The following is a 13,136-nucleotide window of genomic DNA, read 5'->3' as shown; positions in this document are numbered from 1 at the left end:
AACAAAGGTTCGTGTTGTATTTGATGGGTCTGCTAAAAAGAGTCACATTTCGTTGAATCAAGTTCTTCATTCAGGTCCAAAATTGTTAAATGACATATGTGATGTGTTAACTAGATTCAGACTTCACTCATTCGTATTCACGTGTGATGTTACGAAAATGTATCGTGCTATCCTCGTTGATGAAGAAGATCGTTCTTTCCTTCACATATTGTTTCGTAAAGATCCTTCCGATGATATTGTCGTTTATGAGCTCAAAACAATCACATATGGTTTGAAACCGTCTGGTTTTCTTGCTCAACGTGCTCTCATTCAACTGGCGAAAGATGAAGGAGATAAATTTCCGTTGGCAGCAGCAGCTATTCGTGATGATATATATCATGACGATTTTCTCACAGGTGCTAATTCGTTGGAAGAAATCTGTGAAATAAAATCACAACTTTGTAATCTTCTAAACTGTGCTCATATCAAGTTGAATAAATGGAGCAGTAATTCTCCTGAGTTCTTGGATTTGATTCGTTCTGAAAACACTCAAGTACCACTTCATATCAGTGATGAGCCTAATTCAAATGTGAAAGTTCTTGGCGTAATGTGGAACCCAACTACTGATTGTTTTCATATTAAAGTTTCCGTTCCAGAGTTTCAAAAGAAAAACTCTAAGCGCACTGTTCTGTCCGTTATTGCGCGTCTGTATGACCCTCTCGGTTTTATAGCTCCAGTAATATTCAAAATGAAATGTTTTTTACAAGAGTTGTGGAAGTTGGACATCGATTGGGATACGCCGATTCCTGTTGAATACAACGAATGCTGGAACGAGCTGATGAGAGAGCTTCCTGCTCTAAGTTCAATTTCAATTCCTCGATGCGTTTATGGTGATGCTTTTTCTTGTCAAATACTTGGGTTTTCCGACGCATCGCAGAAAGGAATCTGTGCATGTATCTTCTTGAGAGCTGTGTCGTCAGAATCTACGGTGAAATGCTTCCTGTTGATAGCTAAAACTAAAGTTGCGTCGTTGAAAACTCTGTCTATTCCTCGATTAGAGCTTCAAGCTGCGTTGTTGCTTTCGCGATTGTATGTTTCAGTCCTTCCTTCACTGGAAAAAATCAATCTTCAATCTACGTTTCTGTTCAGTGATTCAACTATTGTTTTATCTTGGTTGCATATACCTCCTTACAAGTTGCAAACGTTTGTTGCAAATCGTGTTGTGAGAATATTAGAGTTGACTAATATTTCTGATTGGAATCACATTGCTACTTATTGCTGACGTTGGATCAAGAGGCATTTCTCCCCAAAACTTGTGCAATTTGCAAGATTGGTTCAATGCTCCAACGTGGTGTTCTAATTCGTTGTCATGTTGGCCGTTGTCATCTATGACTTACCCTGCTACTGAAATTCTGCCTGATGTGAAACAAAATAAAGGTGTTGTTTTGAATATCACTGAAGAGACTGCTGTTATTCAGATAACACGTTTCTCCTCATACATGAGATTGTTACGTTCCTGTGCTTATGTTTTACGTTTCGTGAATAACTGTGAAGCATCAATTAGTGGTGTCTGTCGTAAATCAGGCGCACTTAGTGTTCAAGAGTTGAAATGTGCACAAATTTATTGTGTTAAAATTGTTCCAAAGTGTCATTTCAATCGTGAACTCGACCTATTGAAAGAGGGTAAACCCTGTGATAAGAGTTTCCAAAAATTGTCTGTATTCTTGGATTGTGATGGTGTGATTCGTGTTGGTGGCAGATTGGTAAATAGTGCTTTAGGATATGAAGCCAAGCATCCTTGTTTGATACATAAAGATAGTAATCTTACTAAACTCCTCATTGAGTATTATCATATTTCTCATCTTCATGCTGGACCAAGAATAGTGCGTGCTCTTATTCAGCGTTATTTTTGGATTGTTGGAGCACACAGTGTTATCAGAAATGTGATTTTCAATTGTACTCGTTGCCGTTTATTCAATGCAACTCCTGTTGCTCCTGTCATGGGTGATCTTCCCAGCTCTCGTGTTGTTCCCAGTGTTCCCTTTCTGAAGGCTGCGGTCGATCTAGCTGGTCCTTTCACTGTCAAAGAGAGTATTCGGCCCAAAGCTCGTACGTACAAGGCATACTTTGCACTGTTTGTCTGTCTGGCAACAGAAGCTTGTCACATTGAGGTGCTTACAAGTCTTTCATTCGAAGAGTTTATTAACACTTAATATTTAAAATATGTGAAATATGATAAAATTCTCATTCTCTATTATCATAGAGAAAATTACCCCAATAATATTGTTCACTATCAGTGTGAAATTATTACAAGATGCAAGAACATTATGTGTTGTGAGAGGTGGCATATTAATATCCATATTGAAAACTATTATAGTCAGTGCATACCTTATAGATTGCAGCATTGAACTTATGGACATTATACTTATACATTTGTGGATACTCGCCGTCGCCGTCGCCGTCTCACCTTCGCTCCAAGTCAAGTTATCCACATTTAAAAATCATAAAATTCACAAATCACAAAAATAAAAGAAATGAGTGCATTAAATAGCGTATGGAAGATACACAAACACAACACATACAAAGGTCATCAGTCTCAAATGCCTACATATTATCTGTATATTTCCAATGTCTTTGAGATGTGTAGTTTTTGCTAGTCCATTTAGCGCTAACCAACGTGCACCTTTTGGAGGCGAATTAGCGTTACACATATTTATTTGAGTAATTAGTGCATTAAAACAGATCAAACTTTTCTATTCAAACTCTTGAATATGTGAGTAGATCTTACTAGAAGAATATACTAACACTTGAAAACGTGAAATTTGATAGTTTAGAATTCTTACAGATCTTCTTTGTACTCATTTAGCCTACTCCATTTTTGTACGATTTATTGGTATTTTTGAATGTGGATAAATTTGAAACTGATACATCGATGTGCGGTTCTTGCCATTCATTTTATCTTGAAATTATTTTTCGAAATTATGTAAAAAATTGATTTATAAATAAATACAAGGTTGAGCAATGAAGTATGGAGATGATGCTTTTTTTCGGGATCAAAGAGGAAGAAAATTGAATCATTTATTACATACGGAAACTAACTCTTAAAAAATGGTGTCCAGTTTTAGACCTTCTAAAAAATTTGTAGTGGGTTGATACTAAAATGTAAAAAAATTCCATCAGGAATCTGACAGAAAAAAAAACTAAAGTGTTAAATATGGTATAAACACTTGTTGAAACAAAATTTGATACCTTTTTTTTGTGTAGTTGAGAAGTTGATATTGTGGTAATTATTCATATTGAATGAAAAAGACTAATACATTGTCAAAAACCAAAGATTTATTGATACTTGGACTGGTTTCGGTTATTACACCATTGTCAATCTCTGATAAACTAAAACTAAATACAAGAGCAGCTGAATTTATACTAGTAGGCGAGTACTGATATTGGTCAAGGGCATGAACGCCTGCCATTGGCCCAGCTAGACAGTCTCCTCCCACTCAACGGTGTGACAAAATGGCGGCTTAAGCAACAGAATCGCCATAATAACAAAATTTACTTTCAGTACAAAATAAGAACCAAGAAAACAACATGCAGAAAATCAACATTATCCTTAACTATGAACTTGTGATTATTTGTTATCAAATGTTCTGCAAAGTTAGATTCCCTATTTTGTTTATTCCAATCTCAGATGTGATTCATAACTTATTAAAAATGAAATGAAAATTAAATTAGAATTAGAGTCTTTTACATCAGAGATTGGAATAAACAAAATGGGGAATCTAACTTTGCAGAACATTTGATATCAAATAATCACAAGTTCACAGTTAAGGAGAATGCTGATTTTCTGAATGTTAATAACAAAGGCAAATCATTGAATACTCTAGAGGCTTTAGAAATAACAAGAGTAATTAAGGAAAATTCCCAGTATAGTTTAAATGACCAGATTCATTTCAACCAATACAACACTACGAATTTAGTTTTATCATAAAATTGTAAGCATACATTAGTCAATAGTGTTTCCTTTTACATATTTGTTTTATTATCTTTCACACTTGTTTTCTTGGTTCTTATTTTGTACTGAAAGTAAATTTTGTTATCATGGCGATTCTGTTGCTTAAGCCGCCATTTTGTCACACCGTTGAGTAGGAGGAGACTGTCTAGCTGGGCCAATGGCAGGCGTTCATGCCCTTGACAAATAGCAGTACATCCATCTTTTTGAAATAGTCTTCTCTGATTTAGTTCACGTGAAGTTAATCAGGATTAAAATTTAACCGGCTTTTGTGCAACTGGGCCTTTGTTAGGGAAATTTTTGCATTCCTCTGGGAATTAATCTCAATTTACTGTGATTAGATAGAACATTTCTGTATGAATGTTATTATAATTTCTTCTTTCGTAATAATTTTTTTATGCTTTTGGTCACCGATATTCATGTATTACATTACCACATTTTTATTTAAAAAAATCAAGTTGAATTCAACTCTAAAACGGATCCAAAAGTTTTGATGCCACAGAAAAGTATTTTCATTTGTTCGATTTTAGGATCCTCATTTGGTTAGGAAACGAACCTATTGACAAATTATCCTTTTAACAGAAATTGAACTGTTTCCATAATTTTCACAAACTCTGTATACTTTAATTTAGAAAAAATAGAATAAAGAGAAGGAAATGTGTGAATAAAATTAATACAACTAAATTTAATAAATAGTTTTATAATATGAGCAATGACAATATTGTATCCATGTCATGTTTACGTTGATTCGAACAGTTTTGTTTCTTGAAATGAATGTTTTCGTTTGTATTCCGGCAAATGAGATGGCACAGTAAAAATTATAATTTTTGTTTACAATATCTTATTCATTCTAATATAAAATAACAGTAGTTGAATTGGCTTTTCATCTGTCCTATTTTTGTTTTGTTAAAGAAAACGTACAGAGATACAATATAATACAATAAGTTGATTTCCACTCATCACATAATTTTATTGATGTGTTTTGAAGCTGTGCTGTGGGTTTGAATAGACACAACTTACAACCTTGATTTATTCATTAATTATAAGTACAGTGTATTTGTATATTTGTGGATGTACATAACCATTCTGTCATCATTCACTCTCATCCGTCATTAATATAATATTATATAACAATATAACATATAACAGTTAAAAGATCATCATCTTTTTGTTTAATTTGATAGTTAGGTGGGTGAGGAGACAGTTACATCATTTTATTATTATAATGTTATCATCGTAATCATAATTATTATATTCATTATATTATAATGATATACCGTATATTATATTTACACAGGTTTTTGTACAAATTATATTGTTTCTCGTCATCATTTCATTAATTTTTTAAAAATTATTTTGGACTGAATTTCCTAGATAATAATATATAGCCCCTATTGTCAGAACCCATATGACATTTGTAAACACATATTACTGTATACCTACTTCATAAAATCATTTGAAAAATGAATTAACAGTAGGCCTATGCCAAGAAAAAAATTGACTCATCGTGAATTTGATTTGTGTTTGTTTTCAATCCATTCTTACCATGCCCCTTGAAACAAACAAACCTCGTGTGTAGGCTAATATGAAAATCTATGATAAAGGTTTTTTGTGTACTTTCTCTTTATTTGTTATAACCTTAGATAAATGAATTATTGTTATTTTGATTATGAATGTGAAAAATTTAGTTTTTGACAACAACATCATAACTTAGCTTTTTAAGAGGTTTTTTAAATTTTGAAATGCTGATTGACCCATCTGTATCAAGTTCAGTTAATAAAAAGTCAAATTAGAATGCTCTTGCAAATTAAATTCTGTAGTTTTGTGAGTAGCTCTCACTTTGATTTACTTCTTTCGAATATGCACTACCACTAATTAGGGGAAAAGTGGGAGGGTTGAGACATAAGGAGACTTGAAAAAGTGATGTATCTCTGGATCAATATTTAGGAAGCAATCAATGCAATATCTACAAGTGTAATTATAGGGTACATATCTCTATAGACTGACCATTGTTTGTATTGGACTGTCACCAACGATTCACAAAGGCTTGTAGAATGCTGTTAATGATATAGTTTTCTTGTAGATTCAGGATAAAAATTTGATTAATGGGATTAAAAAAATGATTTACCCAAGGGAGGAGGGGTCTTGAGACACAGGCTCCCTCTGGATTTGCTTATACTGTCTCATTCCTCCCTGTAATTTTGCCATTAATGAATTGATCAATATTCATCTTCCCTTTGCTTTATTCGAAGAAGTATGCAGAATTAACCACTATTTCAGTCATGGAGAACAATGAGAATAGTTATCCTGAAGGTCGTTTATGATGTTACTGAGAAAGAAAGAAGTTACTGCGGTAAAATATATATGATCAATGACTTCTTCCTCACGTAATCTTAAATAATCGTTAATTATTCCACCAGCTAAAAGTGTAGATTGAAGGCTACCAATGTCCATTGCTTTTTGTTATTTTTATAAAGGACTAAGTTCACATAAAGTCTTATTTTGATGGATTATTATAAATGTGAGGCATTGTAGTCAAGTGTTTTTAATTCCTTTAAATAATTTCTCAGTTTTGATAGTTTTTTTTTGTAATTTCAATTAGTATTTTAAGCCTCCTTTCATCTGTCTCAATCCTTTCCCACCAAGGGAGCTGTGAGACAGAAAACATCAGGATGATATTGAATAGAAAAAAATTATATGAATGAGCAGGGAATGCTCGAAATATGGCTGTTGCGGTTGTAAACATATTCTCTTGAAAAATACATTGATGTACATAAGAAACTTAGTGATCTTTCAAATTTATCCTATGAAAAGAGGTATTCCATTCATGAAAAGCAATAAGTTAGTGCTATTTTGCATGAATACTGAACCCTTGGAGTTTGTAGGGAACAGCAGTGGTGGATTGTTCTTTTAGATATGTATTATGAATGGACCTCATATAATTATCATCATCTCCAGATCAGATATGTAAATCAAAAATATTATTCAACATCAGCTCTATTGTTTATCCAGAAAATTTCCTTTACCATAGTTTTCTTTACCGGTATAGTTCAAAACATAGTGAATTTATAGTTTTGTTCTCCAAGCTTAAATATTATCTACTTTTAATATGAGCAGTTTATACGGTTCTCTCCCAATTTCAAAATATAAAGAACAAATTCTATGTATCCAATAAAATGTATATAATTTTTTGTTTATTTGCCAATCACCCTGTTTTCACTATTTCATTTATTTCATTACAAAACATTCAGATTAGTAAACATATATTGATATAGCTGTTATTTATTTGCCTTATTTCATACGGTACACATATACTCATGCGGTACAAGACAAGATTCACTTTTCACGCACATTTATTATTTACAATTCTCTCTTATTGCATATTATTACAATAGTAACAAGTAAATCAACACTGTACATTATAGTTGCAATAATATCTGTTTATACACAAATATCCAATCATTTATCACTAACATTCAAACTCATTTAGAATTGATCATGTGTTATATTGTTAGCTGAAAATGATACTTTGATCTGAAAATTCTCTCAAAAACATTTAGTTTATGCTTCATTCCTACTGATATCCACAATCTATTATGCTTCTCAGTTATTATTGATATTATTATTACATTATTCAACATGAAAAATAAAGGGCAAGGAAAGGAAATTTATCTAGGAGAAACATAAAAACTCAGCAATTAATTTTTCAGAAGCCTCGAGCCATAAGAGAATGATCCGAATTTGCAATTAAAATTGCTTTTCCTTATAATATTGTTTATGAAGATGAATCTCATAATATGCTATTCAGTTCCTGTTGGGCAAAAACTGAAAACTCATTCTATGAAATTCAACTTGGAAAAATGTGTTTTCTGAAGTTGAATGATACGGTATATAAGTTATGTTTCAAAAAAATAGTTACGTTATGGAATAACAGTTGATTATAATGGAAAAATTTCAATGTTGGTGATACATCGCTTATTGGATTCCAGCTTCTCATTATTTTTCCTTTTAATAAATAACGAAAAAATTATACCTACTGAAAATTCTTATTGATTTGTATAATATAAATCATTAATCCTATTCACAATTTCAGGAAACTTTATCTCATTACAGTGAGGGCTCTGAAATGTTATTAATTGAATCCTCTTCTAGTGGAATAATATTGACTCTTCGTCGTAAGTTCTAGAGTAGATTGACCTATTCGAATGACTCAACTCGCAATTCAATATTTATCGAGTTTGAGGATTTTCAAAGACGTTGTTTGTAACTGTGTTAGGCTTGTTGATTTCAACGATTCCAGAAAGATAATTCAACTCATATTAATACCATCAACACTAATAAAAACTGATCACTTTATAGATGCCTTTGAGTTTTGTAGATCATAACTTAATGTGTAATTTTTTAATATTGCTTTCAATGTACCCTGTTTGTTCCATAGCAGAAAACTAGTCATGGAATTGAAGGTTTTGAAAATAATGAATTAATGAATCTTAGAGATTCTTACTTTTAGTTGATAAAAATGTTGATTTCAATGAAAATCATTTCACAATAATATTTGTAGCAATTCATGCAGAAATATGAAAAAAGTACCTATATCTTGATTTTCTTATGACTTATTTCAATAGACTTACATCGAGAAATCAAACTTTTAGTTCCTTTCAAATGAAGGATTGAAGTAATTTTGTTCCAACTGTATTGAACTGAATATTTAAAGATTGTGATACCGTAGTGTAAATAATATTGAAACATGTAATTAGAGTAATCATGCAAACATGTAATCACTCACCCAACACTATAAGTCAAGTTAAACAACCTAAATTCAAGCATGTTTTGGCATATTTTACAGTGGATGATTCCTTTCACACCAAAACTGTATTATTAGATAGCTTACCCTTACAAACTCTCATGTTCTGGCTCCTGATATAAAATGTTTAATATTATTATAATAGAGGGTTCGTCCAAACTGAGGCATTAATTAAAATGGGATGTATAAGTAATCGGTGTAATATTATATGGAAACTCATAATAATAACATTTTGGATTTACAATAAAAACCTTGACGAATTATTTCTCAATAAACTGGATTTAATAAACTTTTAGAGATTTCAAGAGCGTAAAAAACATTCATTTGATAATAGGGGAAAAAACACAATTCAAATTTGTATCACGACTCTAAGATTGTATTTTTTCTCCTGATGATGATTTTCAACCAGATGGATCGCAAATGATTGAAAGAAATAAGTCAATTTATTGTGAGTTGGACTTATTCTAAAGAAGTTTCAAAATCTTCCAAAAATATGAGATGGAAACCACTTTAAATACTTTAAATTATAAAAAGTACTTTGTCAATATTGAAAACATATTCAACTTTCCCATAACAAATTTTTATAGACATTTGATTATTTATGAAATTAACAAAATATGTTTTCAAACGTAACAAATATCTTCACTCTTTACATTTATAAGTGGATATTGACAATGATATTATTAATAATTATTTACAGAAACACATAAAATTACATAGATTTCTACATTAACCTATCTTATCGTTGTTTCAACATTAGGCTCAGGAAGGATTTGCTTATATATTTGTGCATGATACATTTTTGGGATAGTTGGAAGATTTTCAGGAGGTGGATGGGTAATTATATAATTCGGTTAATTTGAAACCTATTCGTTTTCACTCGATATGATCTGAGACTGAGTACATGTAGCTTATATCAACCAAACACATAACATTTATTATTTCTTATTATCATTGAGCCCGCATTGATAAAAAATAACGAATCTTCTCAAATTTTCTCCTTCCTTGAAATCCATTGGAATGAGTTATTCATAAATTTCCTTCCATATTCAGTACGGTACAATACAATCAACTTATCACAACAAATGAGTTTAATAATGATTTAATTGATACCAGTATATATTCTCTCCAACTCCACAATCCATTATCCACAATCCAGGCTAAGGGCAGTAATTTATGCTATTTAATATCAAACTTTCGAGTCATTTCTTATGAGCTAAACATTAAATTGATTAGATTTAATCATAAGATTCAAACAATATTAATGGACGAAGAGCCTAGTACCGTATCAAACAGAGTGTAGGATACATAAATGTCTTGAATATGAGATTGGTACCTTACTCAGTACTGCGAACAGATGAGTTATTCAAGGTGGCATGGAAGAGTGAATGCTTTCTTAAGATTGAAGCATTTGAAGCTATATAGTGATCATAATTTTATTGATTAAACTACCGACAATGATGCACATCAATTATTTAAATCCAATAAGGAATTTGATGATAACTCCAAAAATTAAAATGAGATTCTTGGGCATTAGGTGAGCAAATTATCAATCAACTGAATTACAAACATTCAGCAACAACATTTCAATTATCATAAATACGTGGTGTTAGTGATTCTGCTTATACAAATACATTTATCAACAATCTTAATAGAAGTAATTTACAACAAAATAACAGTTAGGTACAGGAATGGGTACGGGCACAATTCACTAATGAGCCATTCAACTTTTATTTCATAGATACATGTTTATCACACCACTACAAGTACATTAATTCACAACAATAAAGTCTGTTAAGCCGATCATATAGTACAATACATGCCATAACATTTTCTCTCCTAATTAAAATACATTTTATAATGATTTCTGTTTGGCATGTACATTCAGCTATAACAAGGCAATGTTGATGCATCGGCTACCTTATTCAATTGTCTATTTTATAATTAACTAAATTACATTTTCCTTCCACATTCTTCTTCATTTGCAGGAATCAGTCAATCCGTATGACTTGAAAACTCCTGGCGCGCTAGTCAATCATTTCATTGTAGTATAATTTCACTCAGTAACATTAATTTCCTATCCAATTACCAGTATAATAGTATTATTATTCCATTTATCCATTCATGAGTTATTTTATTTATTAAAAAATTGATTCGACTATTATTGGAAACTTTGCACCAGTAAAACAATCTTTTTAGTCTCTATTATATTACCTTAAGTATAGTATCTCTAAAATAATATCACCAGGGGAATGACTTTTCATTGAATTTATCTTATTTAGTGCCACAAGTACATTTGTCTCTAGAATTGGATTAGATAGAACAAATGAAAATGTAAAATTATATAAAATTATTTGATCGTACGATATCAAGATTCAAAAAACCAATATATGCAGTTTCAACATCAGTCTAATTTCGTGACGGATTCCGTTAGTTTCTAAACTCCTTTGGTTTATGATGGAAATCTCGACACAAACATCTCTGAATAATATCAACTGAAACACCTGACTGACAAACCGCATAGAGTTGAGTACATGACACGATTTCTATTGAATTAATAAAATAGTTGAAGCACAAAACTGCCTATGAACATTTTTATGTAAGAGTACCTATTTTAACAGAATACATGCCATCAAACTGGTAAAGCAGGTTTTCGATTTCTTCCTCAACATAACAACTGAACGGAAATTGTTTACTCCAGTAGAAGCCGATAGGGGATTGAATATTACTAAGGATGCAATAGAAAATAAGAATTTATCCTGATTTATTAATATTGATTGATTGATAAAGACTAAGTTTTGAGAATTTGAGAATGCAGGCTGCAGTCTACAGAGGAATCACTCTAAGACACTGTGAAAAGTAGAAACAGGGAGCTTCAGCTAGAAAGCTGAGATATACTGGTATTAACTGATGAGAGAATATTTCATAGAATATTTAAAAGGTATCAATTCTACGTGTTCTAAGCTGGACAATTCGTATAACGAATTAACCTCAGCCATAAGAATTATGCGAGAAAAATTTAATAATAAATGCAAATCATGGCAATTCTTGAGAGCGAAACTTCTGGCTAAAACAAGCTGTTTCTTTTCCAAATCTTGATGAAATAAGATTGTACGATGGACATTGTCTAGAGACAAGATGTAAATCATAATTCACGATCAACAGAGAAACAACTGGCTCAACCTAAAACTGATTCTATGAGGAGTTTCAATGAAAACACATAAATAGACATTGTCTAGAGACAAGATGTAAATGCGGCTTTAAGCCGACACGTGATGGTGATGTGATGGATCATCGTCGGCATCATCCCCCTGTTATTTGAGCAGGCATCAGACACTGTCGACACTGGCAAAGCGCTGTCCGAGTTCGTCGCAGACGTGCTGCTGGCGCTGCGAGTGCGAGTGCGAGGAGGCGGGCGAGGTGGGCAGGTGGAGGCGGGTGGAGGCGGAGGTGCCGCCCCCCAGGTGGCGGTGGTGGCGGAGGTGGCGCAAGTGACGTCGCTTGTGACGGCGGTGGCACAACACACACACCACCAGCAGCACGAACAGACCACTGCTGACGCCTGCTATCACACTGCTCCACATCCAGTCCATCGGTGCCTCCACTAGGCCTGCAACGTCAACGCCAACGCCAACACCATCCTCTATTATCAACACCTTATCTCACAGTTTTTAGTTATACATTAGGCTTGCAACTGACAACAACCTACTCCGCTAAATACAACTCATGAGTTTGAAATCGCTTCCTGGTGTTCGGAACCCATCTAAATCAGTAGCTCTACTCTTTCATCATTACCCGTCTCATTACCTACGCACCAGCCATGAACTCATGTTGGGCATCACCCGCAACAAAAATTTTATTCTAGAATTTTATAGGTTGATATAATATTTATATTTATCAAACAAACAATTGTGTATAATCTCTTTTCTGTTTAGGGCTACTTGTAATATAAATAGAAATACAAATCTCAGTAATAAAATCTCTGTGATAAAATAATTCAAAAAGGGTACTGAGATTTGTATTTCTATTTTAATTGTGTACCTAAAATTATAATTAAGTAATTTGCTCATTTTATTTTTCTAGTGTTCACAAATTAAAAATAGGTTGGATTATCCAATAATAGGCTACATTATAAGCGATATGATATGATTCAATTATTTTTGGAGATATGAGCGCATGAATTTTAAATTTCTGGGGCAGATCATTTCAAATTCAGTAAGAGATAAATTCATGAAACTCTAAGGATGAGTCATGGTATTGTTGATAGAATAAAACAAATATTTCCTAAAAATATCAATTATTGAGAAAAATATTCAATTTAATAAAATTGACCGAAAATAACTT

At 32.3% G+C, this 13,136-nt stretch overlaps 1 protein-coding gene across 1 annotated transcript in view; it reads right to left on the bottom strand.

The window, feature by feature from the left end:
- Positions 1 to 4,668: 4,668 nt before the first annotated feature.
- The window catches only part of LOC111056408 (tolloid-like protein 2), a 313,249-nt gene continuing 304,781 nt past the window's right edge, over positions 4,669 to 13,136 (bottom strand). The window contains exon 17 of the mRNA XM_039434020.1: positions 4,669 to 12,402. Coding sequence (XP_039289954.1) covers positions 12,122 to 12,402 — 281 coding nt within the window. The 3' untranslated portion in view covers positions 4,669 to 12,121. The remainder of the gene's footprint in view (positions 12,403 to 13,136) is intronic.

This window comes from Nilaparvata lugens, chromosome 1, assembly GCF_014356525.2.
Source record: "Nilaparvata lugens isolate BPH chromosome 1, ASM1435652v1, whole genome shotgun sequence".
In the NCBI taxonomy this organism is placed as follows: Eukaryota; Metazoa; Arthropoda; class Insecta; order Hemiptera; family Delphacidae; genus Nilaparvata; species Nilaparvata lugens.
This window is presented reverse-complemented; position numbering and strand designations above follow the sequence as displayed.